The 14,167-nt window shown below is 36.6% G+C and overlaps 1 protein-coding gene across 1 annotated transcript; it reads left to right on the plus strand.

The window, feature by feature from the left end:
* The first annotated feature begins 990 nt into the window (after window positions 1-990).
* Window positions 991-11,284, plus strand: LOC140170176 (NLR family CARD domain-containing protein 4-like). Its single transcript, XM_072193501.1, has 7 exons — window positions 991-1,094; window positions 2,684-3,177; window positions 5,607-5,780; window positions 5,974-6,103; window positions 6,486-9,210; window positions 10,445-10,507; window positions 10,759-11,284. Exons 2-7 carry the CDS (start codon window positions 2,698-2,700, stop codon window positions 10,760-10,762), a joined length of 3,576 nt encoding a protein of 1,191 aa, XP_072049602.1. The 5' UTR covers window positions 991-1,094; window positions 2,684-2,697; the 3' UTR covers window positions 10,763-11,284.
* The last annotated feature ends 2,883 nt before the right edge of the window (window positions 11,285-14,167 follow it).

The raw sequence follows: 14,167 nt of genomic DNA on the forward strand, positions 1-14,167 counted from the left end.
ATTACTCTGGCCTTAATAACATGAAAATATCGGGTTATATAAAGGTCATGATAACGTTTTAAAACGTTTTGTATGAAAACACACTACAACAATATTTTTAATGTTTTCAAAAAATGTTATTATAAACTATTTTTGCAAACATTTTTCCCAAATATTGTGTCAATACTTAAATAACATTATGTTCAAATATTTGAACCCAGCAAACACAGAAATGTTCTTAAAACGTTTTTTTTTCAAAACCTTTTATATAAAGGTAAAGGTCATGAAAACGTTTTAAAAACGTTATTGCAAATATTTTGGGCAAACATTTTAAGCAAAATATTTTTTCAACCCCAAAATAAAATTCTGTTTAGAATGTTTTGTATCAAGTTTTCAAGAATGTTTTTGGAATGTTATTAAAACGTTTTTATACCCTTTATACCGTATAACCCAACATTTAAACGTTTTCTGTAAAACATTTTTGTTTGCTGAGCAGTAGATTATCAAAATGTTTTTACGGCGAGAAAAACGTTTTATACTCTTAATATACCCTTTATATAACCCGACATTTAAACGTTTTCTGACAACCTTGTTTATACCAATTATTTTCACTATTTCGGACAATGGTAGTGGCCCAACACCCTCACTATAATAAACGCTACTTCAGCCTATGGTTGTACAACTCAACTCCAGGCTAGGTGGGACAGTCGTCGACTTCACACTTTTCTTCGTTACAAAAACATAACTTTTGATTACCCTGTCGCGTATGTCGTACCAACGATTGTACGAAAAGTAGGATCCCTTATGTTATATATGTGCTGCAATAAGTATAGCTGGGAAGACGGCACCACTCCAACCAATATAGGTATGACATCATAAAATGGCTATTTTAATATTTTGAATAAACCTTGAACTTTTTCCTAAACAGAAACGTATCGAAAATTCTACCAAACCAAGAACATCCTTCCGTGTTCATGAGTTAAAATCTTTCTATATATGAATTACCAATACAGATGAACAGTCATGCTAACTTTCGTGTTCACGTTCAATGTGTGTTTGATATAGAAATAGGAAAAATAAGTATTGCTATGCCGTTTTAGTGTGGCACAAAGCAGGTAAGATTTTTATTAGTTTATATTTTGATCCAAAACTTCAAAACTAGCAATATTGTTTTCTTTCTTTTACTTTTTCAATAATGTATGAAGTAACACACATGCACAAATTAATCAGAATTGTTCACACTTCACATCAACATTTTGATATTAACCCTCAAAAGGTTTTCTATTATTCATCCGGTGTACTAAAACGCTGGTATATTATACACATTTTAAATGTTTATGAGTTCAATGGTCAGAATATTTTCATGAGGTGAAATATGGACTGTTCCATTCAACGAGGCTTTGCCGAGTTGAACGGTTCATTGCCAGTGCAATGGAAAATGAACTATTCCACTGGCGCGGAGTGCAATAAATAGAATAAAAAATTCAATAGTAAGTGACCAATCAATATTGATCAGAATCTTTGTATGAGTTATTATAATATGTTTTAACCTACAAAATTTCAATCATCTGTAGCATGGTAGCGATCAGTGGCGTAGGGGGGGGGGTGATGGGGGTGATGGATAAGGGGGCATGAGAATAATAAATTCTCAACAAAAATAACTAGCAAAAAGAGTAAATAATGCAATGTACATGTGAAATACGTTGTCTGTGTTATTTGGTTAACTTGCATTCTTGATCAAATGAAAAGTCGCTCCTCGTTTTCAAAAAGAGGTTAATATATATGTATGCTTTACCCTACAGCATTTAAATCAGCTGTAGCGATCAGTGGCGTGAAGGGGGGATTGTGGTGATGGATAAGGGGGCATGAGAATCATAAATTCTCAACAAAAATAACTAGCAAAAACGAGTAAATAGTGCAATGTACGTGTGAAATACGTTGTCTGTGTTACTCAGTTAACTTGCATTCTTGATGAAATGAAAAGTCGCTCCTCGTTTTCAAAAATAGGTCAAAAAAGAATTAGGTCAACAACTGTTCTAGCAATGTTTGCATTGTAATGAAACAAACACAAAAACAACCTCTAACCTCCTCAATTCAAGAACCAAAATTAATTTCGTTTTCACAATAATTAATTAATTTCGTTCTCACAATAAACAATAACAACTGAAAAGATATCGAATGATGAAATAAACAAAAAATATCAAACAAGCAAACAAACACACAAACAAACAATAATACAACCAAACCTGTGCGTTGAGAGGTTAACAGAACTGCACAAAGGGATTTATTTTAATTTAACTTTGAACTCTGTGATCTGTATTGTATTTCTTTCCACTTGATTAAATCTTAAATACTCTAATAGCAAACCGTTACCGGGTTGACAAAACGAGTGAGTATGCAATGTATACGCTGATAGACTTTTGTTGGTTAACTTAGATTTTGCATGTTTTTGAAGCATTCAATTCGGTGTCAAACGGCAAAGGTTGGTGTACGTGACGAAATAATATTAATAACTGCAACTATTTCGGTGGAATGTTTTTGATTTGATATGGCCGGCTAATTGTCAACTGGATAATTTCATAAGGTAAACTAAAAACAGTCGGCGGAAGACAGACACCTTGGTAAAAAAGACGGTATTTGTTAAATAGTAGTTATTAATAAGAGGCACCTATTTAATATAGAAAATCTTTGTTTATTTTTTCAGTGAAAGTGTGTATTATGGCTGGAGCTAGGCCAGCTACGGATCCCGATTCGTATTATCGCGTTCATAAAGCACTACACCTTGTTGCGCACGAGGCAATTCCATGTGTAGACAAATGTCTCTCAACTTGGCACGCAAACCAGGCATTACCATCCTGCACAGGACAGTGTCCGATTGGAAAGAAGCCTAAACCACAAACATCATGTCAGAATTGCCTGGCTTGGTGTCAAGCTGTAGAAGGTGCTTTTTATTGCCAACCGCCACAGAGACCACATATAACCTGGTCTAACATCAACCCATCAGATCTAGGAAAGGCGTACGTGGAAGTCGCCAAGGCGTTTGTATTGAGACTACCACACAAGAAAACCAATGCTGCAGCGGGCAGTCTTCAATATAACAGTATGTCAGATTTCGACTCGGCGTCTCTCTTGATGATAATGGCAAGGTTTGCTGGGTTTCATTATGGAACCAAGTCCAGTTACGATACCATCATGAAGGTTTGTTACATTTCTTGAGTTTTTAATATACATGGGTGAAAATCATTTCAAAGTATTGCTCTATCTAAGGAAAAGTATAGTTTGAGCTATCTGTGGCACACCATTCTCAATTTATAAGCCAAACATGTCACTAATTGAACTACAACTTAGAACTTCTTATTCTGCCATTGTGTAGGTATAACTAGTGTCTGGTAAAGTGGGATTCTAAAACACATCATGTTATGATGTTACATGTACGAGTAGACCTATATTTATAGGGGATGGCTACTTTGTGATTTCCGTTTTAGGTATCCGCTTTTTAGATTTCCATGGGGCTAAAAACGGGGTCCCTGGCGCGTTTCCACGATTTGGCGATTGGTTGTAATACTATCGTTCAAACCGTGGGGCAGGTCCTCCTGACATGCCCGGGAATATTTAGCAGACGCTCTTTAGTAGCATTTTTGTCTATTTTTGTCACAATTAGAAGCTTTAAATATCATACCGAAATATCAGACGCATTTTAGGATGTGTTTTTTTTGGTTTGATACTAGTTTTAGAGGCGATATACGAAATACAATGTAGCCTACATTATGCTCATATGTATTTAAAACATTATATTATGTATCTGCATAGTAAAATAAACTGAAACTGAAACATATTTCTATAGGGATTAAATTTCTTAATTATTTTTTTTTATAGTTTTTGGTGAGATTATATCACGTTGAAAATTCCTATATAATATAATCAAATATAGTCATTTGTACAAAATCGAATACCGTAGGTTAAGGTCATACGTATAATGAACACGATCTCAAGGGGTCATTGAATCCCCAGATTGGATCATTACAACAATACAATGAACAGACTTCGTGTTATTGTTCCCAAAACCACTGACCGTGAAACTAGGACAAATGAATACGGACAAAAGTTTACAGTATTTTGGAGGTCAAATTTTAAAACTTAATAAACAGCAAGTGCAATAAATATGAGCCCCTTGGGAGGGCAAAATTTCCAAACGGCGTGCCAAAAATGCTTGCCCCTCATCCTTCGGCCTGCCAACCCCCCCCCCTCTGCCAAAAAATCCCACACCCTCCCTACACATACCACATTTTTGGGATCCCAATTTGCAAACCTTAAATGGTCTATATAGATAATTATATAAGCCAATTGCGAGCGCAGCGAACAGGTAAATTTGCATATCTAATCGGTTTCGTACGGTTTTTTCTAAGCCTTTTTAGAGCATTCTGAATGTATAATTATCAAAAATTGCTTGCCCTCCATCTCAGCTTGCCAAAACTTGCTTGCACGCCCACTTTCGGCTGGCAAAATTCCCCCAGGCCTCATAATTGCACAGCCCCAAAAAGCTTTAACACTTTACACTGGTTTGCGGTACCCATGGTTACCTTTGTTCTGATGTTTTTACTGTATATTTCTTTGAATATTTAGCAATATGAAATTCATCATATCAGCTTGCTGCTTTGTGTCTTATATTCATTGCTTTTTCTGTAGAACTCTGACACGCTGCTAAAATGACTTTACATGGATAAAATGCGCTAAGAACGCACAGATTTTGGCAAATTTAATGCTCAAATGGGCCATTGTGAGGACAATTGTGCCCTACAACAGGGTCAAAGGAAGTTGAACATCACAACTTTTGGTCAATTTCGCCCCGGTATTCCGAGCCAGTTGGACAACTTATCGAATATCAGCAAATTAATATTAGGAACCGTAAGGATGTCCATCGGTAAAATAATTGGTCGGACAATTCAGAAGCAATGTAACATGGCAATTCTGGTTGAAGTTTTGTTTTATTTCTTTCTTTCTTGGAATTTCCCCCACAAAATCACCAATAACGGCTTCATGTATTTCGTAATTATGGTCCATACCCGCAGATACAATTACATCATATATATGGCTAAAGAACAAATTCAAGGAATATGCAAATGTTGCACCAGGGGATGTTTTGACGTCGTCGCTTACGCGCCCTTAAATGTTTACAACTGTTATAAATGAGAAACATGTTGATACTTGCAATAATATATATTTTTTATTAGTTAACGTTTTCAAAAAATGGTTATGCAAAATGCAAGGGTTTTTTGTTTAAAAAAAATCATAATTATGAGACCTTCATCAGACTGATGGTTTTTTTTTACAAACGTAATCGAATATTTTTACCTCCCCAGCCCCTTTATTGGATGTCATCGATTATTTGGTTTGTTCCCTAATACATAACACATCACATCTACATAACCCCGAGACGAGAATATCAGTTGATATCAAAATAGGCCTTTTCATTTCAAACCTCTTCCAGCCCTATAATTGGACCCCGTTATCCTCATATTGTTTTTTCCTGCAAAGTAACGAAAAAACATACCTTAAGCTATTCTGAGCAAACACTGACCATGCAATCTGCATTTCTAGTATATTTGACATTTTTGTGACTACTGCAGGTTGCGGGAATGAGAAATGAACTGTCTCATATGAGATTGCAAGATGACATGCAGATAGATTATCAGAAGGTGGAGAAGTACTTCCAAGATATCGAAGATTTAGTCACCCTCTTAGAAACCTTACATCCACAACATTTCACTGTAGCGCAAGCTGTCAAAGCCAAACTTACAGAGGTTCGATTTTTGTCAATCTTATTAATTGGATTATACTGTGGAAACATATCAAAATGCATAGGAAAATAATGATACTTTTGTCTGTAGTGGATGTTAAATATCTTCACATCTTTGCTCATATTATTTAACCTTTGATAAAAACAGTTCTTCAGAGTCGTGACATTTTTGTTTATCTCTCTGGACACTTAATCAGATACGAACAGAGCCAGTCACAGCAAGGATGAAGGATGAAATCAACTTTGAGCTGAGACGCGACTTGATGGATTTATCGAGGAAGGTGGACAACTTAGCGGATCAGGTCAGCAAGACAGAACTCAAAAACAGTAAGTTGTTCATCCTTTTTGTTCTACATCCTAATTGTCGTGATTGTGTAACTTTTTCTTGTGGTTCAGATGACGTCTTTTATTAGTGAATTTATCTGGCGTTGATATGCCTTCTTAACCTTAGATATATAGGGGCTGTGTAAATTCCTAGAATGGCCTGCCGAAAAATCGCTTGCCATCCATTGCGGCTTTCCAAAATCCCTCTTTTGACGTGCCACAAATCTTTGTCAGGTATAAAGGGGATTTGAGTCGTAAGTCTTAGCTGTGTTTCAATACGTAAAATCCGCACATTATATGCAACTATACCATGTAAAATTAAAGCCGCTTGTAAATGTGAACGGATACCAATTGATAATATTACCTCGTATTTCATTATTTTCAGAATATGCAAATGACAAGACAGAAGACGATATCTTACGTCAGTTTCAGGAAGAGATTTGCTTCTACTATCTGAATTCTCTTTGTAAAATCCCGTTATTCCCCGGTGATTACGATTCATGTGTCGACCTACAAGATATTTACACCAAGCTTTCCTTAGAAATCAATCTCCCACAGCCTTGTCATCCCATAAAGATGGCTCTTACTTCTTATGATGAGATGTTTACACGTCGTACACCTGAAGGATATCCCCACACTAAATTGTTGATCTCGGCTCCAGCAGGATTGGGTAAAACAACAATATCGGCCAAGATCGCGTATGATTGGGCAACGCAGGTGGAAGGATCACCACTTACAGATATCAGTCTGCTCCTCGTACTCAACATGCGAGGGATAGACCAAACGTCAAATCTTGAGGATGTCATTCGGAATCAGATTTTAGCAGGTGATTCATCCATAACCGCAGAACAGATTCGACACATGATCCAAAAGAATGAAGAAAAGGTCATCATTATACTTGACGCTATTGACGAATCCGACAGAAGGCTTTATCATCATCCAGCAGGATGTGGAGATGTTGTAAAGATGCTGATGGGTAGACATCTGACAACCTGCAGACTACTTGTAACAACGCGTCCCTGGCGAATTGCAGAAGTAAAACGCAGGTGCCAATCAACCTATACGCACGTTGAGCTTCAAGGATTCAACAAGGACGATGTGAGAAAATACATTAGGAAATTCTTCAATCATGAAAAGAGTCTGGGAGATTCTTTGATTGAGCACTTGGATCAGAATTCCTTGGCATCCGAAATTGCATCAATACCCCTCATGACTCTCTTACTTTCTATATATTGGAGGCAGGTTCAAGAGAAAGCCCTACCACGTAAAATCGGCCAACTATTCAACGCAATCATCAATATCATGCACCACCACTTTGTAGAGAAGAACAAAGATACCATAGGTCTTCCAGATCACGGCGATGATATCAAGCAACTCGTGTGTAGGATGGGGAACATGGCACTGCAAGGATTTTGGCCTCCAGAAAACCGCGTTGTATTTTTACCTGACGAAGCATCAAGTTCCGACGATGTCGAGATGGCGTCCAAAATTGGATTGATTTCACAACAGGAATCCTGTATTTCAGTCATGTTGGATCTTACAAATCGTGAGCAAACAACGCTAACATTTGTCCACAAGACTTGCGGTGAGAAATGCGCAGGGGAATACCTAGCAAGACTTGCTGATGTGGATCCTAAAGAGATGTCATCAAAGTTGAGTGTACTGAAGACCGTCCAGGAAGCACTAAGCGTTCAACTTATATTGCAGTTTGCATGTGGCTCTAATATCAAAGCTGCTGATATGATTATTAAGAGATTAATTAACATTTTTGAATTAGAATTGAAGCCAATTATATCGAGATATTTTTATGAAGAATTGCAATTTGAGGAAACACTACTAGTACATGAATTCATTGATCTGTGTTTGAGGTGCAATTATGAAGGCGGTGCTAAAAATAAGTTCAGTCATTTGTTGGATCATCTCTTCCCAGGTGGCAAAGTCTACCTTTTTGGTTTATCTGCATTTACTGCTGTAGCCCTGTTGTACTACCTGTCATATTGTCAACCTGGCTTTATCAGATCCATTAAACTGCGAGCATCAGGAAATATTACTGATTTTACAAGTCTAACAAGCGGATTGCGATATGTTTTCAAACGAGCTTTGAAGCGATTGAAAACGATTCCAGTAAGTGATACGCAATGTATCTGTGACGAATACATGAGAAAACATCCGAATATGAAGAGTGACATTCCGTCATGGTGGGCCATACGTACACCTGCTGTGTTAATATCCTACATTCAGGTATGGCAAGCATGTGAGGAATTACCTAATCAACAGGAATCCAATATCGCACCCATTATAGACAGCTTGCATCACATACACCTAGAAGTATTCGATATTAAAAACTTCAAATTAGGCAAAGCCGATATAGACAATTTACTGATGTTGATTGAGAGAGGTAACCTGTCACATCTACTAGAATTAAATGTGGGTAACATAGGAATGAATGAAAGTCAAATGGACCGTTTAGCAGCAGGAATCAAGAAAATGCCACTTCTGAATGCATTTGATGTAACCCGCAATAAATCTAACAGGAGTTTGTCAATACTAGCTGAATCCCTGCCATTCATGCAATCACTGCAAACTCTCCATTTATGTAGACTATTGGCATCAGTTGAAGATATGACTGAGTTTGCTGAGAAATTCCCCCGGTTTGGATCACATTTACTGGCTTTGAGGATGGACGGCAACCACATGAATGACGTAGTTGCCGCCCCTCTTACTGAACATCTACCAATTGCCAGCTTATTGACGCAATTCAGCATCAGTGTGAATGGTCTAAGTAAGACATCTCACAATCAGCTCTTGTTATCCATGAGTCATCTGTCTCGTTTAGAATCGCTAAAAATATACGATAGCCAATACCCAGATGATATGATGCTGAATGTTGCTAATGTGATGAAAGCACTATCTGACCTGGTGGACCTCTCACTGGGTACTACCCATGACACAGCACCACAAGTCAACAGTGCTACCTGGCAGCATTTCAAGGCTAGTCTGCAGAAAATTATTCATCTGAAGAATCTACGTCTCAAGCACATTGCACTTGAGAAGGATAACTTCACTGACCTTGTATTGATTGGTCGAAGCATGCAATACAGTGATCTAGGGTAAGTAAAGTTCAGTTTGAAATACATTATCATGATATGCCCAGGGGATATACCACTATTCGCCGTAGAAGTGACGTAACAATCAGATTAACTACCATAGCAATGGATGAATACGATTTTTGAATATATCGTCCTGCACTACAACGTTCACGCGGTACCTATGTATTGAACCATAGATGCCAAAGAATAGGGATAAAGACGTTGATCGTAATTATATAGAATATTCATATCATGCTGATCACTCGCACCTGTAAGATAAGTATCTTTGAAAAGGGCGGTATTGTATTCAATCTATGATTGTTCAATCTATGATTGCAGAAATACCCAGGTAATGAGTTCAACGCGCTTGTAGTGAAGGGCGATATAGTCGAAATTGTATTCATCTATTGCTATGGTAGTTAATCCGATTTATTACGTCACTTCTACAGCAAATCCATACGGTGAAGGTATCGCCGCCACGGCAAATGTAAACGACTATTTTTATAACTTGATCGAAGTTGAGAATGGAGGGTTAAACAAGTTTGATCAATTTCGACTAAATACATAGAGGGTATGTTCTCAGTCTTGTCAACATTTTAAATCTCTCATATTTTGCATTTAATACGGTGTGCAATAGTTATTAATATTATGTGCGACCATGATTATATGTGATAGCGTCAACATTTAGCGCTCCCAGTTTACCAAACTCTAATGTGGTGCTATTCATGATATGATAGCATTTATTCCTTTTACTCGAATTTTAATTCTTTTATTTGAATGTGAAGCGCCGAAAGACACTCAAAATGTACCAAAAATAGAGCTCTTTAAATCCGTTCCTAATACCTTACTACTGCAGGTTTTCAATGAAGGTCTTTTTAAAGACGGTACACAAACATGCACAGTAACGGAATAAATTATGGTATGGTTTCTAATCTAAAGGATAACCAAGCTTGAAAAGACCTTTAATTCTTAAAGTTCCAGCTCTTAAAGACCACAAGGATAGTTCTCATAGACCCTGGTTCAGTATAATTTTGTTGTGTACCGGTATGTTTTTAGCCAAATACATGTATATGTCATTTCCACTTGGACCAAAAAGTTATGAAATATAATTATTGTACCACCACCCCAGATGATATTTCAAATAAGTGCGCTATTTTGACTACATACGTCATATTCCATATACGCTTGTATTGTTTTATTGAGTGATGGTGAATATTCATGTCGCACATTCTGAAATTTGTTACTTTATGTACAGGTATTATTCAACATGCCTGCCAGAAGGAGTAGACATACCTGAAGATGAATTCTTGCAATTATGGTGAGACAATATTATCATTATAATTTAAACTGTATGTGACTGGATGTGGACTGCACCTTTTTACAATAACACCAGCATGATAAGTTACCTTAATATCCTTGATGGGGGTTTTCTTTTCTAGTGTTTCTCTGCAGAAACCACAAGCTAGTATTATGTTGTTTTTAACTTAAACATAATTTCTTTGATGTTTTTGTAATTTAACACATTATTATCATTAAATGATATGAAACTTATCATATTAAATATTTCAGGTAGCCAATATGGAGGAGTTAGTGGCACGCAGGTTTCACGCTGCAGGAATAATGTAAAGGAAGGCGATTGTCGGTGATAAAACTGATATCAGAGACAATATCCACTGTTTTGGACATTTTCTTCTGGACAGTTTTTGTGTAACCCACACCATCAATAACAATGATAATTGGAGTTCACCAATACAAATCCTAGAAATAACTTGAGCTCGATAGCAAATGGAACCAAATTGCACGATCAAGTGACGTAAACTAACAATGTACTATTTTTCAATAAAACGGGACAAATACTCAATGTCATGTGACAAATGCTCAATGTCATGTGACAGGCAATCTACCAATCAAATAACAAGGATATATAGCTATAGGTGGGTCTACTGTATCCAGTGATACCAAAACAATGTCGCTATGACGTCATAATTTGAGCGGATCCTTTTTAGCTATGTACAAAAAATTTAATATAGGCAAAGTTGATTTTCGGTTTAAAATCCTATGAACATGCGATTTTCACCGAATTTTCTCCTAAATGTAAAAGGAAATGAAATATTCAAGCTAACTAAAATTAAAAATTCAATATCTCTTGGAATAATTTTACAAGAGCAAAATCAAAATCATCAGTTTTACTATTGAAACCTATGCTGGGCCTCACCAACCACCTCTCTGGTCATTTTTGATGGTCGGTCCTAACCCCGGGCAAGGAGCTGTGGTAACAATATTATCACTAAAATGGGCGCAAAGGATGGATCTTCGATTCGCTCAGTTCCCTTTATGCCGGAACCCCCTCCGTCCTTCGTAGGACAAGGGATAAAAGGCAAAAGACACATAATTTACGAATGAAAAATCATTATTTAGATATCATCAACACACTAACGGAATTGTCTGTATAGCGCCCACTCTGTCAGATATAGCTTTGCATTTGTAAGATTTCGTAGAGAGCGTTGGGTAGACAACAATTTACACGCGCGGTTTGGTGATACATTTATTTTGTTCCATTTGTTTCAAAAATTTATGTTTAGGGGTTGAGGATAGGTGCGTGGGGTTCCGCTATAGAGCGGCGTACATATTTACTTATTACAACCATAATGGTCCCCATCATAACGCTGACCATAACACTAAAAACTAACCCTAACCTCTAAACCTGGCAGGTCTACAGGTTGCGGCTCGTTATGGTTGAAAAAAGAAATTACTCGGTCTCCGGTCGTGAGGAATTTTACATGATCGTAACGGGAACTGGTGTCTTTATGCCTGACTTTTATTATAAAGTCTGCACAAAAAGTAACGCAGCTGTTATAAATACCCCTAGAGCTTCAGAACTAATAATTGTTTTCACAATATTTCTACATAGAAAGAAGGATGGTTTATTTACGGACATTTTGATACCCCATTTGCCAAATGTCGTTCAATATTAACAACACAGTAGTGCTTTTAAAGAAAAATACCCGAATTTAAAAGTTGCAATTACAGCGATCATTGGTTATTACGCAAGCATTGTGGCACCCTCCATTTATCTTCGCGATGACTTCAAATCAATACAAATAGCTGCACCTTTGAAATGTTGGTAGTTTTCTTTAAACAACGCTGCTGTGTTGTTAATATTGAACAAAATTGGGCAAATAGTGTATCATAATGAGCGTAAATAAATCATCCTTCTTTCTATGTTAAAATATTGTGAACACAATCATTAGTTCTGACGCTACAGGTGTACTTATAACAGCTGCGTTACTTTTTGTGCAGCCTTTAGTTCATCTCAGGCATAACAATGTATCTAAATGCAATAAATCATGTACAATACAGAAATGACAGTTTATTAAGTGTATAGAACACTATTTATGTAATACCTTCAATACATGAATGGAATTCTTTAACAAGATATTCTAGAAACGTTTGAAATATCCTTTCGGGATACGCAAAGGTAGTGCACCATCATGAAGGCTGCCACGATAATGTATTATCTTGAAACGACACCATATGACATGCGGTAATAGACCAGTGCTAATGTATAACGACCAAATCTTTGAAACAAATGTTTGAAAGTGTTTTTAGCATGCCTAAAGGGTACTGACATATTTGGCTTGGGCTGCCCTCTTCAAAGTGTCAGGCATTTTTGGTAAAGGTCAACTAAGGTCATTATTTAGAGGTTAATAACTGCGCATCGGTTATTTGGAGGGCATTGTGAAAAATCTAAACATTTTGCCTTTGGAACCGAGGAATATCCCGAGGGGCGCAGCCCCGAGGATATTCCGAGGTCCAAAGCAAAATGTTTAGATTTTTCACAATGCCCGACATATAACCGATGCAAAGTTATTAACCTCATTCATAACCGTCACTTTGATCTTTTAACTTTACAAAATAACACAAAATTTTCCTCAAAAGTTTGTAAAAATAAACAATTTTTACATCTTCCCTTTCCCAAAATCGATCAGGCTAAAACAAAACGACCAATAAAAAAAGTGCGTATCAGAATCTGTGCAAATATGGTAGCGCGCAATCCAAATACGGCAGCCAGCGCGCGCGCAATACGGCGCACGCAGAAGTCAATTGTGTGCGACATTGGAACAATTACGCATTTTGCGGTCAATTGTGAGATATTAATGACCTCGATTTGCGTTCGCGTTTTCACAAATAATAAAATATGATTGGATCGCACGCATCGCGTTTATTAATGAGGTTATGAATATGTTTTAATGAATCCAAGTGTGTGAAAATATTGGATCCAAAACATAATAATGATAAAATTGGATACTTTACGCCCAATATTTATTGGTCTCGCTATGAGTTTTAAAATATTGGACTCGACTACGTCTCATCCAATATTTTAAAACTCATAACTCGACCAATAAATATGGACTCAGTCGATCCAATTTGATATCAAACAAGGGTCAAAATTATAAAATATCCCAATTCTTTTAAAAAATGTACCATATTAGTCATCTGGTCATAAGGAATGCAAAAATGTATATTTTGCCCTATCTGCGATATTTAGTTACGACCTCAGCAAACACAGAACGTTTTCGACATCATTCGCAAAAGGTTAGAAAAGGTTGTAAAAGTGCCCCCATCGAATGACTCCATAAATACGTAAGTCTATAATTGGTTTAAAAAGTTTATTGGCAAAGCTTCTTCATATGAAATAGGTACCTGCATTTATTGATGTCTTTTGTAATTTGAATAACAACTTCATGATAACAATTAAAAGATTATTATGAAATTAATCAAATAAATACAATACAACCGCACACGTTGTAACCTTTCTTTTCTTTTTGTGATTGTGATTTCAAGTATATCAACGCGTACAAGGAAATGTACCCAAAACAACTATTTTTCATTACTGTAAAATGGACCCAAAGCAAGTATTATGCGGTTGCTTTCGAAGCAAGTTTTTTACTATTATAAGTCACAAAACGCCGGTAGT

Source organism: Amphiura filiformis, chromosome 14 (genome assembly GCF_039555335.1).
Source record: "Amphiura filiformis chromosome 14, Afil_fr2py, whole genome shotgun sequence".
NCBI lineage: Eukaryota > Metazoa > Echinodermata > Ophiuroidea > Amphilepidida > Amphiuridae > Amphiura > Amphiura filiformis.